At 39.1% G+C, this 22,091-nt stretch overlaps 3 protein-coding genes across 3 annotated transcripts; all 3 read right to left on the reverse strand.

Annotated features, from left to right (window-relative positions):
- Window positions 1-238: 238 nt before the first annotated feature.
- LOC106426704 (putative F-box protein At3g23420) lies at window positions 239-1,825 on the reverse strand. The gene has a single exon (XM_022699693.2). The coding sequence runs from the start codon at window positions 1,545-1,547 to the stop codon at window positions 417-419; it is 1,131 nt and encodes a 376-aa protein (XP_022555414.2). The 5' UTR covers window positions 1,548-1,825; the 3' UTR covers window positions 239-416.
- A 9,567-nt stretch (window positions 1,826-11,392) lies between these two features.
- BNAC03G44070D lies at window positions 11,393-14,807 on the reverse strand. The gene is made up of 2 exons (XM_048751113.1): window positions 14,110-14,807; window positions 11,393-13,738 (listed from the first exon to the last, which is right to left on the reverse strand). The coding sequence occupies exon 2, from the start codon at window positions 13,635-13,637 to the stop codon at window positions 11,565-11,567; it is 2,073 nt and encodes a 690-aa protein (XP_048607070.1). The 5' UTR covers window positions 13,638-13,738; window positions 14,110-14,807; the 3' UTR covers window positions 11,393-11,564.
- A 3,644-nt stretch (window positions 14,808-18,451) lies between these two features.
- LOC111204595 (actin cytoskeleton-regulatory complex protein pan1-like) lies at window positions 18,452-20,813 on the reverse strand. The gene is made up of 6 exons (XM_022699695.2): window positions 20,649-20,813; window positions 19,903-20,321; window positions 19,681-19,807; window positions 19,283-19,588; window positions 18,954-19,167; window positions 18,452-18,879 (listed from the first exon to the last, which is right to left on the reverse strand). The coding sequence occupies exons 2-5, from the start codon at window positions 20,319-20,321 to the stop codon at window positions 19,141-19,143; spliced, it is 879 nt and encodes a 292-aa protein (XP_022555416.2). The 5' UTR covers window positions 20,649-20,813; the 3' UTR covers window positions 18,452-18,879; window positions 18,954-19,140.
- Between the last annotated feature and the right edge of the window lie 1,278 nt (window positions 20,814-22,091).

The following is a 22,091-nucleotide window of genomic DNA, read 5'->3' on the forward strand; positions in this document are numbered from 1 at the left end:
ATGTCAGTGACATATATCTCTCCTCCAACCAGGTTCAACATCAACGAACTAAACATGTTGAGATCGATATACACTTCGTCCGCGAAAAGGTTCAAATGGGTCATGTCAAGGTTCACCATGTCCCCTCTTCACAAAAGGTCTCCCATCTCCACTCTTCTTGGACTTCAGAAACAGTCTCACCGTCCGATCATCTGACGCTAAGACTGCGGGGGAGTGTTAGAGAATATACGATTAGATATGTAAATATCTTTGTGATACACTTAGATACTCTCTAGAACCATCTAATGTGTTGTATACATATTCTCACGTCAATGATAATACTAGCTACGGAGTTTCCTAAACTAATAAAAAGAGAGTACTAGACAAGAGAGAAAACAAGAACAAGTAAATATGCAAAGATACAGACCATAGGTGGACTAAGTAAGTTTTGCCAGACTTGGAACATAAGAGCACGCCAGTGGATAGCAATTTTTGTCATTAGAATCTCCGAGATCGGCTTCTCTCAAGGATTCGTCCACTCCAATGATGTAAGCTACGTTGCGGTTAACTAATGAACGTTCTTTGTTTTTATCGAAAACCACGGCTACTTTCTTCTCCTCATCAATGAAGAAGCTGGCGGCAGTAAGTAGAAACTGAAACTGAAACTGAAGGCTCATGTTCACTTGTAAGAAGACCTTGGTGTTCCACGTCACACTCTCCGGCTCAATCTTGGTGGTAACCCAGATCTCCAACTCTAACGAATCCCAGCGCTGGAACAAGACCGCAAGCTGTTCTTCTCTTACACTGGATAGACTCACAGTATCTTCATCAAACGGCTCAAAAGGCAGAGGCAAAGGCGGCCCAAATCTCTCTCTTGTGAAATCAAAACAGACTAAGAAACTACGGTCTCCATCGCTTTTGTCCGAACGCTTCTTATTAGCAAACCAGTATGTATTTCCCTTGAGAGAAAGGCCACGGTCGTAATGGCCTACCCTCCAGCCTCCAGGGGGATCAAGAAACCTCCATGAATCAGAGCTCAAGTCGTAGATTTTGCACTCAACAAAATCGGTAACAGTGATAAACCGCAAGACTTTGTGCTTGCGGCTGCTGCTCTTCTCGTAGCCGAGAGCATATGAATAGTTCCACCAGTTGCGAAAAGCGAAAGTGGACTCGATGAACCGGGTTTGCCCTGAATACGGGTTACAAACGACGACACAAGTGCTGCCTTTAGGGATGAATAACAATAAGCCATCGCAGTGAAAGACTCGAGAGATATCGACTTCATCTGAACCCGAAATAAGTTTACCTTCATGCTTGATACATGATTCATCGTTCTTGTTGTTAAGATTGATGCTCATCAAATAAATTCTTAAATCCATCATCATGACCACCTTGTGTGATGCTGCTCCTACGCTTGCTTGTCCAAGGTGCTTCTTCACAAAGCTCCTGCGTTTGGATAAAGTCTTCCACTCTTTGCAAGTAGATCGGACCTTTCTCAGAGATGTCAGTGGAACCTTAGAGAGCACCTCCTCCGCCAAATCCCTTGGAAGATTCGACATCATCGTCATTGTTTTCAACTCTCAACGAGGCAACGAGACTCTCTCTATCTTTCCTTTGCCTCTGTGAACCGGTGCCTTTCTATATATCTATATACAACAATCTGGGGCGGTTACAAATTTTTTTTTCTATAACATCAAAAAGAAATAGACTTTCCTTTTCCTCTGTCTGATTACAGATTTCTGCCGCCTCCTCATGGAATTGCAGACGCAGAAGAAATCCTTAGGGAAAGGGATTCGGTGACAACCAAAAGGAAAGAGAAAAAATACTAAACAATGTAATTAATTCGGACAATACCCAATGTCTTAATGATGGGCCGTAGTACGATAACACAAAGTCAATACGATGATAGAAAAAATATGCTGATATTCCCACTAAACAACGTAATTAATTCGGACAATACCCAATGGATTGATGCTGGGCCGTAGACTACTGTACGAATGCTTATGTTGCATACCGTTTTTTTTTTTGTTTAACTTTAAAATGGTCTGATTCATTACTTCCAAACTTGGTTTTGTGGAATCATTTTGATGATACCAATTAGGGGAAAGTGACCATTTAATTCCTCAAGTATTTGAAATTGACACTTTAATACCCCAACTAAGGGTACGCAAAATAATGCCTCAAATTGACTTAACGAAATTAAACTCGTAATCAGTCCACATTTAAGACTTAACAGAGAACATTATCCTAATCTTTTATCACTCTTTTTAATCATCTTCTTCCCCCATTTCGTCCCAAATCAAAAACCAGTGAACCCTAAAACTTATTTTGGCGATAATTGGAGAGTTCATTCCGGAAAATCCTTTGACGAAAACAACAATTTCTTCTCTGTTTGAGCATGACGAACCTCATGAAGAACAAAGAACTTTTCTCAGAGAAAGAACCGATTTTGTATATGCCATTACACCCTGTAACTGATTCTTTATGTGCTTACAAAATTTCTTAAATTATGTAAATGTGCAAGTGATAGATATTGAATCGTTGGAGTATAGGAGGAGGGCATAAGTGAACTTGGAAATTCTGTAAGAGTATGGAAAGTACATAATATCATCGTCTGTCAACGGCTACATATTATGTAATTACGTTATAATATCTCCTAGAATATTGCCTTACCTTACTTGTAACTTACTCTGTACATATAAGAAACAGAGCTCCTCAATACAATAATATCATTCGATTCCAATATCGAACATGGTATCAGAGCTTCCATAGGTGAAAACCTATTTTTTTTCTCTTCCGCCTCTCTCTTCTCCCAAATCTCGTTTCTTGTTCTTATCTCTTAACTTCTTTTTCACGCATCAATGGCTGAAAACACAGCTGAGCGTACGGTTGTCTTCAACCCTAATGATCCCGTAAACACCTTGCTCTCGGTCAATATGTCGAGCGTAACCAAGCTTACAACGACGAACTACCTAATGTGGAGTCGTCAGATTCGTGCACTCCTTGAGGGTCATGAACTACATCACTTCATCGAAACCAATGATAGAACACCAGATAATATTGTTCTCGTCAATGGTGAACGTCAACCAAATCCCGCCTTTGCTCCTTGGAGGCGACATGATCGGCTTCTCTATAGTGCCATCATCGGTGCGATCACCCTACCAGTCCAGACCGTCGTCTCCAGCGCAACAACAACGAAAGAAGTATGGGATCTACTCTCATCGACCTTTGGCAATCCGACTCGTGGTCATGTTCGACAAATAAAGAAGCAGATTGAATCATGTGTCAAGGGTACCAAGACCATCAGGGAATATCTGCGTCTGGTTAAGTCAAAGACCAATGAGCTTGCATTACTTGGCAAACCAATGGATCCTGAAGATGTCACAGAGAGAATTCTTGATGGACTCCCTGAAGAGTATAAACCAGAGATCGATGCTATCCATGGTCGTGACACTACGATTTCGTTTCATGAGTGGTATGAGAGACTCATCAACCGTGAAGCTATGCTCCTATGCAAAGAATCTTCCGCGGTCACTCCGATTGTGGCACATGCCACAGATACGAAACATCGCAATCACTGAAGGAACAACAACAACAACAACTATCACCAGAACAGAGGCACTCAAGGAGTATCTCAACCGAGGTTTAACAAACCTTATCAAGGACGATGTCAAGCTTATGGGGTTCAAGGTCACAGTGCCAAGTACTGTCCACAGTTCCGCCTTGTTCCAGGTGCAGCGATGACTACACCAGTGCATCAACCGCGACCTCAGCAGACCTGGAACACTCCACAATCAAATATGGCGTGGTACCCTCATGCAAATCAGGTGATCATGCCATCTCAAATGAACCAACCTATCATGTCTGATGCATCTACATGGTTGTTTGATAGCGGCGCCTCTCACCACATGACATCGGACTTGGCCAACCTGTCTCTACACAATCCATACAGTGGAGGTGATGGTGTCTTACGCGGTGATGGGTCAGGCCTCAACATCTCCCACACTGGTTCCTTATCTCTTCCCTCTTATACTAAACCTTTCTTTCTTAATAGTGTCTTATGTGTTCCATCACTTCAAAAGAATTTAATCTCTGTGTTTCAATCATGCTCAACTAATGGAGTTGCTGTTACTTTTACTCCCACATACTTTCAGGTCAGAGACTTGCAGACGGGGGCTCTACGTCTGGAAGGCAAACCTAAAGATGGTACCTATGAATGGCCGCTTTCCAAAACTTCAAAACCTCCATCTCTTGCTTTTTCTTCAGCTGTCAAGACCACTATGTCTGATTGGCACTCGCGTCTTGGCCATCCTGCTTTTCCAATTCTTCAAAAACTAGTTTCTGTTTCTCAATTACCAGTTACTTCTAGTGTTTTAATGGCTTCTCCATGCACTTCTCGCTCTATTAATAAAATGCACAAGTTGCCTTTTCAAAACTCCACTTTAAAATCTTCTTCTCCACTTGATATAGTATTCTCAGATGTTTGGACATCTCCAATCATTTCAGAAGATGGTTTCAAATATTATGTTATATTTGTAGATCATTTTACTCGCTATACGTGGTTATATCCATTAAAACAAAAATCCCAAGTTTTTGATGTTTTTACTAGGTTCAAAGTATTGGTTGAAAATCGATTTCAAACCAAACTTAGAACTCTATACACTGACAATGGGGGTGAGTATATAGCTTTAACAGCTTTTCTAGCATCTCATGGCATTTCTCATATGACAAGTCCACCGCATACTCCTGAACATAATGGTATATTGGAGCGTCGACATCGACATATAGTCGAAACTGGTCTTGCTCTGTTATCCCATGCATCAATGCCTAGATCGTTTTGGACATATGCATTTGCTACGACTGTCTATCTAATCAATAGAATGCCAACTCCGGTTTTAAAATATCAAAACCCTTTTCAGTGTTTACATGGACATGTTCCAAACTATGAAAAACTAAGGATTTTTGGGTGCTTGTGTTTTCCATGGCTTAGACCATATGCATCTAACAAGCTTGATGCCAGATCGACACTGTAACACCCCCGAACCATTTTAGACATCGGTCAATCAGCCGGGCAACAATCAAACAAGAACATGCCCGAACGACCTTCCTCTGCCAAGTCCGAAAGTGTTACGACGGGTTGAGAATAGACTTTTCAAGTCACAAACATAATTCTGTAACCCAGAATATCCATTCAAAACTTGTTTCCTCTAATCTTCGGCCTAAGGCTTTGCAACCCGTACCAAATCATAGAGTTGTGTTAGGTTGGACTAACCTAATATCAGATTCAACACGTCACGAATATAAAACATACTTTATTCCATATATATAAAACATGAAGTTCACAAACCCAAAATATTATACATATGGTCCATGGACGCAGTCAAAAGTAAAACATACATTTATATATCTTGAAAACGAGTCTATAGCAAAAGATGTCCAATCTACACCAGCTCCTACAGTTCCGCGAGCGCTATGGTCCTTTCTACTGGTCACCTGCAAAAGGATGTGAGGAGTGAGTGAACTAGTTTCACTCAGTGAGCCAGGGTTCCCTATCTAGCATATACAACTACCCGTCATTCTAAACCTAACCCCAAACACAAGCAAGACGGGTAGTTCAACAAGCAACATTCAAGATCATAAAGCAAGACCGATTTAAGCAATAAACCATTAAACCATATCATATCAAAACACTCTTTATGAGTGTCGCATCAATCAAACAACATATATATATATATATATATACTCCTAGGGTCCAACAGATTCATTCTTCCTCCACAAAAGGGACACCGGCAATCCCTTCACTATTACACCACACAGATGTAGACGCTTGGGAATCGCCCGGTCACGGTCCTCAATCGGAATCGCCCGGTCACGGTCCTCAATCGGAATCGCCGTGCCCCGGTCCTCTATCGGACTCGCCGGGGGCTGTCACATCCATGTGTGACACTCGGCCTTGGTGATCAAGCCAAGTTAAACCGAGCCCACCACTTTCCGGACCACGACCGGCTTAGTGGTAACATTTGAGGAAGCAATGACCTGCAAACTACTACTAGAACCACCACGAGGTTCTCACACAACAGTACCAACACGAGGTACACACTATAACAATATATAATAATCACACAATCACATTAATCCGGGTGCTTAGACTAGTCTTGCTATCTACTTAGCTCAGACATCGTCTCAAGCCTCAGATCCACAAACTGACACCTAGACCGGTCTGGCTATCCTAGCTCGGAAGCCGTCTCCGATGTCAGGAACCTGCATTAATAATTCGTTAACAATCAATTAACCGTGACTCACAGTGGTTAAGCGATGTGGCTCGACTCTTTGATTCCGGATGTTGACCAAATCCCTTGGAAGATTCGACATCTTCGTCATTGTTTTCAACTCTCAACGAGGCAACGAGACTCTCTCTATCTTTCCTTTGCCTCTGTGAATGAGACTTTTTAAATATATATAACAACGAGGTAATAACCCGCGACTTACGCGGAATGTGATTATTAGTTTCGTTATTTTTCAATAAGAAAACATTATTCTGTTTAATCTGGATATCGGTTCGGTTTTAAGTTGTCTTTGGTTTTTAATCTCCTAAAATATAACTATCATTTTAAATCAATATTTATTTGGTTTGTTCGGTTAAATTTTTTGATGTTTTTGTTTTTTTTTTTCCTGTGATAATCAAAAATTACTATTATTTGTATGTTTTCATGTTATGAATTTTAGATAGTCGTGATGTCGAACCAATGGTTTCATATTATAGTTTCTAAACAGATAATAGTTAAAAAAAAAATTTATTAGGACAAATCATTTTACTACAATTTGGTCGATAGTGAAAAAAACATTAAGAAAAAGAATATTTTAACTTCCAAAAAAATTAGATATTTCAGTTGTGGTAAATACTTAGTTATAAGGTGTTTACGTCAATGTGCACATTTATGTGTATGTAAAAGTATATAAATATGGTTGATAAATATATAAAGATACTGTTCAAAAATAATACATGAAAAATAAAATTCTTAAAATGAAATTATTTAAAAACAAAAATATTGTAAAATTTATATAAACTATAATATATAACTTATATATAATTCTTTAAATATATGTATATATATAGGCATATAATGGATCAAATTGGATATCCGTTCCTGTAAATATTGATATTTGTGATTTGCTTTTTTTTTTAACGGAGATTGCATTTTAGTATTTGATTTGCTTCGTAGAGTAACGGATATCCAGATTTTTTTGGTTCGAATCAAAACGCATAACGAATCGAATCAAAATTTAAGAATAATTTGTCCAGCTCTATTCATAAACGGTAAAAATAACGTAAAGAAGCACCATGCATATGAGTTTTGTATTAAAAAAAAACGTAAAATACATAGTGTGAACATATTTATGTAGAGTTTGGCTGAGAAGCTCTCTACATGTGACATGTGTCCATTTTATTGTGAATGAATTTATTACAATGTTTCTACATGTGACATGTGTCCAGTTTAGTATGAATACATTTATTACAATGCTTCTCCTTTAAAATATAATGGATCTGTGGCGAATACAAATTTCCTTTTCTATAACATTGAAACCCCGAAAAAAAAAAGAATTTCCTTTTTCTTTGTGATTACAGATTAGAAAATACACAATGTATTATAATAATATTTATAATTTAATTGATTGTATCTGAAAATAGATATAAAGACAAAAAAAATATACGAATAGAAATAATATTGATATAAGAAAAATGCAAAAGATAATTTATTATAGGATGAGAAGAGGAGGTGTGTGTTACGATGAGTCCGTTAATGATTTGTAAGTTAAGGAACGGTTTGTAAGTTAAATGTTAAAACATTTTAAAAAGAAATTGAGATTTATTTTACGATTCAAAAATAGTTGAAGAATATTATCACTGACAACTCATAGATAATAGATAATAAAATGTATTCTATCTGTTTCATATGTAATGTTTAGTTTTACCTCAAAACACATAAAATTAAAATATAATTTTCTAAGCATGATCACAAATGTCATTGGTTCAAATCTAGAGATGTCAAACAGGTTTACCCATTCCGTTCCGTCCTGTACCACGGCGGGTTTGTCGTCGAGCGGGTTACAGTGGGTATGTCCCGCGCGGACTGCGGTCTTCAAAATGCCGGTCCAAACCCGTACCGCAGAATATATAAGCCTTCGCGGGCCGTCCCGCGGGACACCTCCTTATCAAACCGCCTACTACAATTTCTTTCATGAATGTTCAATTAGAAGAGTTGTGTAAGAGAGTTGAAGAGAGCTCATTAAGCTTCACTAAAGCATTATCAAAATCAATGCCACAAAGCTCCGTTTGTGCTTGCGTTCTTGAGTTAAAAGCCTTCTTTTGTTATCAGCATAAGCTTTTGTTGAGTTTGAATCTGATTGAGTTGTTGTTTTTGTAATAATTTGGCTCAAGTGTTGTATGTCTTCATCAAACCATCTCTCTTTTTAATTATTTGGATTGCAAAAAAAAATCGTGAGTCACTTTGCCAAATTATACAAGTGACGTGATATACAACTGACTTTTCTCCTAAACAACACCATTGTAACCAAATTTAATTTAAGAAAAACACCACTTCACAGTACTGAAAACAAAACCAATCAACTTAAACAAGAAATATCACATTGTAATAAAACAATTCATAGTTGTGTAATAAAAAGAGAAAACCAAATCAAAACACCACCAGAGCTCGAATCGTCATCGCTGGAGCTGTAGTCGTCATCGCCGGAGCTCTAATCATCATCACCGGAGCTCGAATCATGCATCATTGCCAGAACTCATTATGTTTTCTAGGAAAAAAGTCCCAAGAATCGCTTTCTTCTCACTCTTTTTCTCGTTTTTTCAGGTAAAATAAGAAATGAAGAAAAAAAATGCGGGTCCACGTAATCCCGCATGACCTGTTTCGGCCCATCCCGCAAAAGACCCAGTCCCGCAAAGACCCGTCCCGCGAGGCCCGCGACAGTCTTTTACGGGCCAGACCCGCCGTCCAGATCCATGATTGCCATCCCTATTCAAATCCGATAGGGGGCTCTCTTTTGGTTTGAGGTAAAACTAAACATTACATATGAAACAGATAGAATACATTTTGTATGTTGTTTTAGTGCATAAAAAAAATGCAAAAGATAATTTATTATAGGATGAGAAGAGGAGGTGTGTGTTAAGATGAGTACGTTAATGGTTTGTAAGTTAAGAAACGGTTTGTAAGTTAAATGTTAAAACATTTTAAAAAGAAATTGAGATTTATTTTATTGACAAGTCATAGATTTTTTTTTTTTTTTGCTCATCAACAATACAGACTCATACTGACTCTGTAAACCAAACTGGGTGATCTGCATCCATGTGAACGACGAAAGACGATTGCTTTCTAGCACTGCGTGCTAGACTATCCGTCTTTGAATTTTGCGTCCGTGGTACATAGATGATCTCTGATCGGGTGAAACCCTCTTTCAGGATCTTGATATCTTCCAAATAATTTGCGAAAGCTGGTCATTCCTCTGGTTCCGAAACCATCTTCACCAATTGAGAACAATCCGTTGCAAACGTAACCTGAAGTTGACGTAAATTCCTCATGTATTTCATTGCCCATAATAGTGCTTCCATCTCTGCATGAAGAGGCGAGAGACTAGCCCTAACATTTTTCGCCCCCAACAATCCATCAAAACCTTCCAAAGTACTGAGCCAACCTTGTCCTGAAAAATTAACGCCCTCTTTCCACGAGCCATTTGTGAAACACCATCTTCCTGGGATCGACGGCAGTACCGTATCTATTATTGGTGGTGGTGTCCTCTGGTCATTCCCTACTTGTGCCTCAGCCCACAATGTGGATTCTGTTTCAGCCAATTTTAGCGTATCCATAGGGTCCATATCCAAATTACTGAAAACTTTATTATTCCTAGCTTTCCAGATGTACCATAGTATCCATGCAAACTGGTGATCCTCCATTTGCGGGAAAACTCTACAGAAAAGATGATCTATGTTTGTGAAGAGGGAACTCGTTGGAAAAAAAACTGGATTTGATGGTATCTTCGAAAGAGCCCAAACCTGAAGAGCTGGAGGACATTAAAAAAACACATGGTTTATCGATTCCTCAGGAGCTCCACATCTTACACAACAAATATCCCCTCGAATCCCTCTTGCTTGTAAATTCTTCTGCACCGCTATACACCTTGTCACTAATTGCTATAGAAAATGTTTTAGCTTTGGTGGACACCGTATTTTCCAGCAGTAAGCCTTCAAGACATCAACTGTTGGCCCAATCAGTAGTGATGGTCTTTCTCTATCTGGATAAATCCGTTCTACTTGATATCCTGATTTGACCGTATATTTACCATTTTTCGTAAAGTGCCATCCATCTCTATCCACCTGCTGAATCCTGTTAAGTGGAATACTTTCACCCGACAACTCATAGATAATTGATAATAAAATGTATTCTATCCGTTTCATATGTAATGTTTAGTTTTACCTCAAAACACATAAAATTAAAATATATTTTTCTAAGCATGATCACAAATGTCATCTGTTCAAATCCGATAAGGGGCTCTCTTTTGGTTTGTCACCAAACGAGAGATGCGGAAACCCAAATATCATGAGCAATCGGTATTATTTGGTATCCGCATTATACGATAGCCGAATTTTCTTAATTGGATTTACGTTTACGAGCTTTTTTTGTATTTAGGCTACTATCGCCCCTTACCAAAGTCTAAGCCAATGTGTTCAAGCATTTAAAACTTAGAAAAATATTAACTTCATTATTTTTAAACCAAATTAAAAAAAAAATATCAATAAAACTTAACTATTTTTCAACCGGAAGAAAATTCAAACTAAATTTTAATGTTTAAATTCTTCAATTTACAAATCATTAACGTGTGTCAACTTCCATCACATAATTATAGATATAGAGTGACATAGTTTATAAGTTAAAGAATTAAAACTTTAAAAATTTAGTTAATGATTTTTTTACGATTCAAAAATAATTGAGGAATTTATCATTAAAAACATTATTTATCTAGTATATGGACTCATTTTGTATTATGCACTATTTGTTATTTCTATTCAACACCGTTTATTTTATGAAAAATATATTTTTCCCGTATACTATATTTGTCCACACGTACCTTAGTTAAACCTTACTATACCCTCCTCTCCACATTAATTATTTTTAAAAGTTTTTACATAATTTCTTGAAAATATTAAAATTGATGATTTTAGAAGGTATACATAGTGGAAATATCTAAAATGGGTTCGGTCTGTGGAAATTTTCAATATATTCCATAACTAAATTAAGTAAAAAAATTGGTAAGAAATGGAAAGATAAATTGCTAGTTTTAGTAACTGCACTGTAAAATTTCCGTCATCGCTAATGTCAATAATGTAAAGAAGGAAACGAAGAGAGCAAACAAAAACCAACAACGCTTTGTTTACTCGTTGAACATCACCTAATACAATAAGCTTTAGTGACCAAACAGAATCTTTTGCGTGTCAACAGTCTAGTCTTCGCTGATACAACTATTACACTTGGGTCTAAATCTGAAACCTTCCTTTTCATCACTGGAATCATCAATCAGGCTTCTGCTCCGACGTGAAGCAGCTCCTCGGGGATTGCAGCCGGATCCAAGTCCCAACAGTTTCCGGGGAAGCCGCTAGTCGCACCTTTGAGAAACCAAGACGGCACTTGATGCGAAAACCGCAGCATCTCACTCCTCGGTATCCATTTCTTACCGTCCTCCCTCGCGCTCCTGTGATACACAGTCTTATATCCCTCTAGCTTAACAAGAGGCGCAATGCACACACCATACTGTTCAGTATACTCATCAAGGATCTCGACCATTTCGTACTCGTGCCTCAATTCGTCAGGCGTTGATTTGTTCCAGTTTAGCGACCAGTTCTTGTAGACAGCCCAAATGTCCCCGGTTTTGGGGAAGATTCGGACGCAGCCGCCTCTCCCTGTCTTTCTGCCTCTCAAAAGATGCGAGAAGATGTTGACTTGTTCGACTACGTCATAGTTTTGTATCCTGAAATGTCCGCAGGACTTTGTGAACCCGTATTGTACCCACTTCATGGACCCGAACTCGATGTCGGTTTTGGAGCTTAAGTAGGCTATGTCAATCTTAAAGGGCTCAAGAGAGAGCACTTCCCTGACCACACAGTACAGACGCGGCATGCCGTCATCTTCATCATAGATTGCCCATATCTGTCTTGGCTCAAAGCACTCCTCCGATCTGTTTTTATCGAAGTCGTGGAAGTCAGAGTCTGGAACCGTTATAGGCCCACTGGTTTTGCGCCCCGCCGTAACATCTCCCAACTTACAGGAATCAACTGGTGTCGTGTCTTCTTCAACAGCCGCTGCTGCTGCTGCCGCCTCTGAAGCCAATCTTATTGAATCCAGTCTCTGCTTAATATCTGCTCTTGCCTTTTGAAGTAATGGCTTCCGTGTATCCAGTACTGGTGCAGTAGACCACCGCCTAGTTGAACCGTAGCTTTGGCCGTGAAGTTTGAAATCTGCATTCGTTGTCTTCGACACTGGAGCAGATCTCATCAAAGGGTTCTCAACAAATCCATTAACAGACGCTTCAATAAATACTCTGCTCTTCTTCTCAGGTCTGCCGACCTTAACTGCAGCCGTGTGAGTAGAAAGGTCGGGCGGGTTAGCATAGATCAGACCGTCCGGTTTAGTTTTAACCGAGCTCGTCCCGTTGGAACCGTCTTTAACTTTATTTATTATCCCCATGCTAGCTACTGATTTGCTGTGCTTGTATGGATACCCGTTGGACACAGAGGACACACGCTTCAAATCAAGATTCCCTGGGGAGGTCGTTTCAGGGTACGATGAGCTCCAATCATATGAACCATATTCATAACCATGTCCTTGCGCGGGATAGTGGTGGCCTAAGAGATAGGTCGAATTCGTGGGCATGCGTGCATCGTAGCTATGCGAGCTATAGCCATTACTATGAAGAGGAGGAGGCGCATGAGATGGATGCGTGTAATGAAAAGGTGCACTAACGGGAGCTGGACCTGTTTCTACAGCTATAAACGCTCCGCGACAGTTCTTACACGAAAGCCTCTTGTTCACGTACTTCCTCAGGTACTCATACTGAACTTTGCAAGAGGTGCACACAGTCCAGAAAGTGTCGAGTCTTTCCGATGATGAAGATGGTGGAAACCGATCAAACGCTGCAGTTCCCGGCGTGTACTCTGCGCGGTGCTTCTGAACCACCGTGGAGGACTCGATATGCTTCTTTCTCTTGTAATAAAAAGTGCTTTTGTTAAACTCATTGGACAAGAACTTCCACGCTTCGGATACGAGATGGAACGCACCGTCAGCTCCGATGCATTTGTTCTTGTCCGGATGGAGCAAGACTGCCATCTTCTTGTACTGTTTCTTCACGTCTCTTTTCCCAGCAGAGGGTTTCAGTCCAAGCACAGCGTAGTAGTCGATTTGACCGCCGCCGCTTCTACACTGAGAAGCCAAGTAAACTTCGAACGTGGCAATCATCTGAGCCAAACCTTCCAAATCAGGAGACAAGGACCTAGCTTTCAATGCGTAGCTCCTGGCGGATGCGAAATCTTTTTCCGCGAATCTCCTCTCGGCGACCTGTTTCACTCTAAGAGCTTCCTCTCTGTATGCTTCCATTGTTGATAGAAGGAAGAAGCAGAGTCGAATATATAAAAACCAACTCTTGCTAAATAGGAAACTAAGACCGTTCTCGCAAGCACCAACAGGTCATCATTTATCTGCAAGCGTTTCAAGAGAACAGCATTATTCTTTTAAAGTTAACATTTTCACACGAAAAAAAAAAAACTAAACAAAACAGCACTTGCACTTAAACATCTGAAAAGAATCAAACAAATAAACAAATAGATTTGGATAATTAAAGTAAATGGAAATAAAAAAAAAAAGAGCTACATTTTCAAAATTTCCACCAAAGGCGTTAGATTGAAGCTATTAACTTCTTCAATGAATCAAGATAAACCCCTTTCAGTGGATTTAACTTAAAAGCCCCAACTTTAATTTCTCAAATTAGAAACCCTAACAACACTGAACTAATTACAAACCCTAATTTTCAGGGAGGATTAAACAGAGAATAGAGATAGCGAGATCTTACTGAGATTTTTTCGGGGGAAATCGAAACAAGGCTTTAAAATAGATAGCTGAAGGTTCTTCTTCCCTAGCTCGAGCGGATCGGGAACGAAATCGAGGTAGCGAAAGCACGAATCCCAAGCGGGGGTTTGGAATCAATGCTACAGTAAACTTAGGGTTTGTGGTGTCGGTGAACGTTGCTAGGTAATCGGCGATTCAAGTCATCACGGAGTGAATCGCCGGGGGAGAAAAAAATTCGAGATTTGCCGTTGAACGGCGATCTATAATTTCGGGGATTTTTTTTTTTTTTTTTGTTGGTTGTAAAGTAAATATTGGAGTGAAAGTAAACGGTGCTAATTTCTTAATAACTTGATGACTTTATCTACGTGCATTGTGATGAGTAGTGCGCATATTTTATTTTATTTATAATTTTTTAAAAAAAATGTTTTAATGTGACGATTTAATTGAAAAAGATGTCAAATTGTTAAAATGACTTGAAATAATTAAAACATTTTACAAAACTTCTTGTAGAAATAAGTAAAATAGGCTGAAAGTTAGGAAAAAAAAAACTATTTCTGGCTGATTAGGAGAATATTAATTAATTGTTTTTGTCATTTAACATGTAAATAAAATTGAGTTATCTATGTTGAATTTTAATTAATCCTCTCTGAAACTATAAAATAAAAGTATGGACTAAAGAAATTTAATTAATCTTACATCTGCATACACGACATCTAGAATTTAGTTAATGAAAATAGTTGTCACATAAAAACATATAAAATAGTTAAAATGATATACCTTCTAACACATCTCAAAATCGAGTTACTGACTGGATCATGCGCTAATCCAATACAAATGTTTCAATGGCACGATCAAAATTTTTCATTAGCATCTCTACTTGTCATTTTCTAAAGAAGCCTTCTACAAAAGTAGGACATAGCCAAAGAGCTTTCTCAATATATACTAGTGCCTGAGCGAGCTTCCCAAGTTTGATATATCAGATAGATCTGTTGGTGTATACTTATAATACACAAAACATCCGTATAAGTCATTTGAGAATGATTCAAGTTGATGAAACTTCAACAAAAATCTTATTGTTGGGTTATTAGGGTGCATTTTAATTTATGACTGAAATGCTTGATAAACACTCCACCGAAGTGTTTTATGGCTTCTGGATAGTCATGCTTGCTAAGGTTACTCATACCTCCCTGTCTAACCTGTGTGATCAACTCCTAGTGTCTCGTAAATGTTACACAAGACTTTTAAGCAAAACTCATCTCAAGAAAAGGACAAAATAACAATTTACATTTTTTGTCTTCATAGACATCAGCATAGACTTTAAGCAAGAATCATCTTCAAGTTCAAGTATGTAATCAAGATCGCCATCCAAGGAAGAAGCAGACTCTGAAGAAGAAGAATCGTCAGAGAGATAACTATTGAGTAGATTATTCTCCAAGCCCATTTTAAATGTTTCTATTGCAGTGATAAAATTTTATACAAGCATCAAACATTACTCTTTGATGGAAAAAACAAAGATATGAGTTATCATATATATATGCAAATTATACCTTTTTGTTTTTGTTTTCAAATGCACTAGCTTTGAGCAAGAACTGTGATTGAAGTCATTTTCAAGACGGTATTGGTACAATTTTATAGTATCGTAAGATTTCTCTATTAAGAATTAAATTGTTTCTTTTTTTGCTTTCGACAAAACTTGGATTGAGTTTAATAGACATTTCGTATCATTTAGTATGTCACACAGCTTTTTCATCTTTAGTGTAACATGTAACCATTATGATATATACATGTTATATTGTTTAATGAATTCTTCGTTGAAATTTTTTATTGCATCATTGTAATACCCCGTCCTTAAAACAAAAAAAAAAAAACTCTAATTTCGGTTTTATGGAATTTTTCGGAGGAAGACGAAGGCTCGGGAAATATTTATCCTCAAGGTTAAAGTCAGTCTGGAGTTTATTAAAAAAATATTCAACTCATCAGATTGGGAACGGAAAAATATTCGGGATTGATCGCGGGACGAAAATTTACCAGAAGGGCCGAAATCGCGCAAATCGACCGAGAAGCTCGAGGTGGCTTGATCTAAGGGATCAGGACGTGGTGTCGACCATTTAACCTCCTGAGTGTCAACACAAGAAGGAGGTGTAGACGTGCATGATGCAGTTCCATGCAGCTTGACACACAGAAGCACGAGGTGTCGCAGTACCTGCGATCTGTGCATGGAAACCGACATGCAGAGGCCCGTGTGTCGCGATGCATGAACACCAGACATGCTGAAGGGCAAGTGGACATGGAGGTGTCTTCTGGCATGGCTAGAGAACATGCAACATGGCATGTGGACGCCCATGTGTCGCCACGCATGCGACCGGAAGCATGCAGGACGACACACAGGCGATCGGGTGGCTCATTCTTATTGGCCGGCAACTTCTATATATACCCAGCTACCCTGGTTCATTTTTACTCATTCAGACACACCAAGGACGCTCCAAAAACGTGGGTTAGAGAGAGAGAGAGAGAAAGAGAGAAAGAAGTGAGGTGCTTTAGAAGTATAGACATTTCCGAAAACTGATAAACTGCCGGGAAGTTTCGAAAGACTGTCCAGAAGTGAAAGAAGGTTCTTTCCGAGTTCTGATCGGTCCAGACCAGTCCATTCAAGACATTGGCGTTGGGTTTTGGGATTTAACATTACGGTACCAAGACGAAGATTTGGAGGGGATAAAAAGGGTTTTGTCAACTTCCGGAATCAGAAAGTCAGGCCACAACGGTTAATCACTGTGAGTCATGGGGAATTGATATATGGTGTTTTATACATCTTGTATATATGCTTTTCAATTGGTTTTCAAGTCTTTTTCGAGTCTTCCTAGTTCTTTTCGAGTCATTACAGGTCTGCAGTTGCATTGTATGGGAGATGCACCAGCTGGAACAAAAGAGGCAGAAAAAAATGCAATTTGGTGATTTTCACGCAGAACAGTTTTGATGACTGTTCCGGATAGCAGAGCAACCCGAGTGACTGTTCTGGATAGAGCGGAACAACCCGAGTGCCTGTTCCAGCGGCAGAGATTTTTAAGGAAACTACAACCTATTTCGGGATTTGCCCTAATCTCTATATTTTCTCTCCCAGCAACCTGTGGCTTTGATATATCTTCTTTTTCTGTTTCTCCTGACTATTCTACGCTACTTTTTACACAAGGAACCAGACCTTAGAGTTGAAGACTTGAGATTTTGCTTCTTTGTAAAGGGAGAAGGCCATCTCTCTCGATTTAGAGAAGAACCCCCTGAACCCTATTACTTTATTTCAGTCATATTTCATGTTGCTTTATATCTTTGTCTCTGTGTTTTCTTGTTTCATGGCTGAGTAGTCTGCTTGCTTAGTCTAGGGTGTTAGGGTGTTAGATCTGTGAGCTTGACATAAATAAGTTATAAAACGATTGTCTTCATTCACTGTTGTTCTTAAGGCTTGCATTAAGTTAACCACTTAGTGTCTGATTCTAGGTTTAATCTATTCATCAAAAGTGTTATAGGTTGCTACACATAACTTGAATGAGCATCATATCCCTAACCAGCGAAAGTAGATGTTAGGGTGTTTTGTGAACAGATCGGACTTGATCTTAATGTTTGTCATCGCATCTCAGTCCAAACGACAGTTTAGGTACTGAGATCGATTGACAAAAGGTGAAACACCACGACAGTGGCCTGATCTATCTTAAGTGATTCGAGTTATAGATTGTTCTTTAATCGAACTTGAATAATTGTTTGGCTCACACTTGTTTAACACCCGACCAAACCACCCTAGGCTAGCATTTTAATCATCTGAAAGCTTTAATTACACTACAAGAAAACACGTCATTTGCAAGGGAAAAATGCATTGCAATTCCGTTGCAAATCGTCATTTGCGAGCTATTTGCGAGGAAACACATTCCCTTGCAAATCCTTAGTCGCAAATTGAATTCGCTTGCAAAACGCTCGCAAATTTGCAACGGAATGACTTTCGTCGCAAATTTACAACGAAAATATAATCGTCGTACTTTGCAACGGAAACGACGTCGCTTGCAAAACACGCGCAAATTTGCGAGGAAATGTTTCCATTGCAGATTTGCAACGGAACCTTTTCCTCGCTAATTTGCGAGCGTTTTGTTTTCATCGCAGATTTGCAAGCACTATTTTCGTTGCAAATTTGCAACGGTATTCCTTTCCTCGCAAATTTGCAAGCAATATTTTCGTTGCAAATTTGCAACGGTATTTTGTTTCCTTGCAAATTTGCGTGTTCTTTTCCGTTGCACTTTTGCAAGCGTTTTGCGAGTATTTGTTTTTTCTAGCAAAATCTAAAACAATTTTTTTTTTAGAAAAAATTATAAAAAAAAATTATTAAATTATCGAAAATATTACTGAAATAGAAAAAATACAAGATTCGATACAAAGAAATACAAACACACAAAGTTTTAACATTCATAACAAAGATAGCAACAAACTAAATAGCATCAGATTCATCATCTCTAGAGTCATGAGACATGCCCTCGGAGTTGTGGGAAGAAGGCACATCTTCGGACTGAAGAATGTTCGCCAAGGTAGAATCTTTGGTAGCTAGATAACGAACAGCAGCACTCAGCCTCCCGATTTCATTTCCCTGGCTCTGAATCACAAGAGCTTGTTCCTTGATGATCTTCTTCAAAGACTGGTCCTCAGAACTGCTAGAAGAAGGAAAAGATGCAGAAACGGATCCTACAGATTGATTTAGAGAACCCACTCCATAAATTCGTCCCTTTTTGCGGGGAGCAAGCTACATAATAAAATCAGAGATCAATATCAAAGAAGACTTAAAAAAAATTGAGATTGACAGCAATAAAAAATTACCTCACAATAAATCTTGTTCTTTTCTGCTGGAGTGAGACCAACAGAACCGGTGCTCTCGGGATCAGCACTAGCTGCCTGAGATAACTCCTGAAATTTAGATGTCATGTCATTGTAGAGCTGCTCAGATTTGCCGTCAACGAAAGACCCATCCGGCTTTCGTTTAGTGATCTCGAGAACCCCAAGCAAATCAGGAATAGACTCCTGTTTCTTCAGCCTAAAATTAAAAAGATTAAGTCAAATCATTAAAAATTGAGATCACAACTTAAGAGATAATAGGCAACTTCACATCGCAACTTAAATGAACCAAGAAAAAAAAAGGGAGAACTTACAATAATTCGCGCACGGGCCTTGTAAGAAGTCTGACCTGAACGATGCTTAGACGGCCCATGTCCATCGGGGTCAGAGTAACGGGCTGCCCGACTATTGCAACTCCGGACTTCAGTGCCTGGATCTAGCCAATAAGTGACGAGACCAGCCCAAACATTTGGGTCAAACCAAACAGGCATAGCTGCATCACCTTTTACCCGCCACACTTTCTTCCACCGACAAACTTGGCGATTCATTTGGACTTTCAATTTGGCCTCGAAAGAATCGCGAACCAGGCTAGTGAAACCAGAATCCCAATGATACATTTGCTGACATAAAAAAAAAATTAATAGACATTAGTAGTGAACATAAAAAGATTATTTTACAGAATTTTAAACTTTGAAAAAATTAAATGAATTACCGCAAAGGATTCAAACCAACGTCTCACGACATTCCCAGGGGTTTGCTTCCAACTAGCATGCGGTTCTTTGAAATCTCTTTCAAAGATTTGACGAACCGATGCAGCAACGCTCCCATCTTCATCAAACCTATCACAGAAAATTAAAGGCAATTGAGAGAATTAAATTATAAAAGTGAAAATATTATAATTAATTACAATGAAATATAATTAAAAAAAACTTACCAAACCGTATTTGGAGGGCGATTTGGATGCAGGTGAGGAAGAAGATGATGTCCAGGACTAGCCAGAATCATATTGATTGCCGCTAAATCTTCCAACGTCATTGCGGCAGCATTGGGAGCTGGAGGTGGAGGAGCTTGAGCAGGAGCGGGAGCTGGAGGAGCTTGAGAGGGAGCGGGAGCTGGAGGAGCTTGAGAGGGAGCGGGAGCTGGAGGAGCTTGAGCAGGAGCAGGAGCAGGAGGGGAAGCTTGAGCGGGAGCTGGAGGGGAAGGTTGTGTCTGGCTGTTAGGTACAGCCGAGCTCTCAGCCATCTGAGAATTAGAAGAACTTCCCGGATTGCTACGACGGGATGAACTCTTCTTACTGCCATAACTCTTCCTACTACCAGCAGACAGATATCGGGTATAATCATTTCCTGACATCTGCAAAGAAATAAATATAAAGATTAATACAATAATTTAAAATTTTTAGTAACTGTAATTAATCAAAAAAATTAAATTCTGCCAAGGACAGAATCAACACAAAAAAACAATAACCTAAAGTGATAACCAAAAACCACAAAAATACTTAGCATAACACTAAATAATCAAACCCTAACCACAGAATCATAATGTAAATAATTCAAACCCTAACCACAGAATCATAACCTAAAAAATTGAAAACCCTAACCACAGAATCATCATCACAAATCCATAACCTAAACTATAATTAAAACCTAAAAAAAAAATAATGAAGTCAGATAGAGCAACCTTGAGGAGAGAGATCCGGCAAGGCTGAGGCGAAGATCCGGCGAGGCAGCGGCGAGAAGGAGAGGCGGAGAGAGAGAATACACGGCGAGGGAGAGGCGGAGGAGAGAGGGCACGGCAAGGGAGAGGCGGGGAGGAGCGACCACGGGGAGAAGGAGAGGCGGGGAGCGGCGGAGAGAGAGAATACACGGCGAGGGAGAGGCGGAGGAGAGAGGACACGGCGAGTGAGAGGCGGAGGAGAGAGGACACGACAAGGGAGAGGCGGAGGGGAGAGACCACGGGAAGAAGGAGAGGCGGGGAGAGGGCGGGGAGAGGGCGGAGAGAGGCGGGACACGGCGAGGGAGAGGCGGAGAGGAGAGACCACAGGGAGAAAGAGAGGAGAGGCGGGAGACAGAGAGGAGATCGGATCAGAGAGGTTTTCTTTTTATTTTTTCTTTGACGGCAGAGTGAAATGGAGAGGAAAGGTTAAGTGTGTTTATATATTAACCTAATTTCCGTCACAAAATCCTTGCAATTTTCAAGCGAATTGCAACGGTTATCCCTTGCAAAATTGCAAGTGTTTTGCGAGAGACTTATCGTGTTTCATCGCAAATCCGTTGCAAAATCTTTTTTTAATGTCTTTAGGTTTCGTTTGAGGTTTAGACAGGGGTTTCGAAGTGTTCTCGCAAGTTCCTTGCAATATTGCGAGGCTTTTACGATGAAACCCTTGCAAATCCCTTGCAAAAAGTTTAATTTAGTGGGTTTTAGGGATTCATTTAGGGTTTGGCAAGTGTTCCGGAGAGTTTAACGCATATCCTATATTCTGATATTGAAAATTGTTAACGGAAATACTATATCTAATTTTTTTTATCAGATATTGTTAACGTATTTCGTAAATTTAGTTTCGATATTAAGTGTTTCAAATGTTAATGGTATATGTTTTCCATAATATTAGTTCAAATCTCCGAAATTGGGATTTTATAGATTTACTCTTTTATATACTTTCTCGAGTAAATCTATAAAATTATTTGTCGTACTACATTTAAAATGTCTAATGTTTCTATTAAGATTGTTATATAACACTAAAAAGTTGATGAAACCCTAAAAAGCTAACACCGTTGCAAAACCGTTGCAAATTGCAACGACATTGCGAGAAAATAAGTGCGTACCGTTGCAAAGTCGTTGCAAATTGCAATGCTATTGCGAGGACTCACTTTCACACCATTGCAAAACCGTTGCAATAACTATATCTATCTTTTTTTGTATCGGATTATTATTAACGTATTTCGTAAGTTTAGTTTTGATATTAAGTGTTTCCAATGTTAATGGTATATGTTTTCCGTATCATTAGTTCAAATCTCCGAAATTGGGATTTTATATACTTTCTCAAGTAAATCTATTAAATTATTTGTCCTACTCTACATTTAAAATGTCTAATGTTTCTATTAAAAGTGTTATATAACACTA

Source organism: Brassica napus, chromosome C3 (genome assembly GCF_020379485.1).
Source record: "Brassica napus cultivar Da-Ae chromosome C3, Da-Ae, whole genome shotgun sequence".
In the NCBI taxonomy this organism is placed as follows: domain Eukaryota; kingdom Viridiplantae; phylum Streptophyta; class Magnoliopsida; order Brassicales; family Brassicaceae; genus Brassica; species Brassica napus.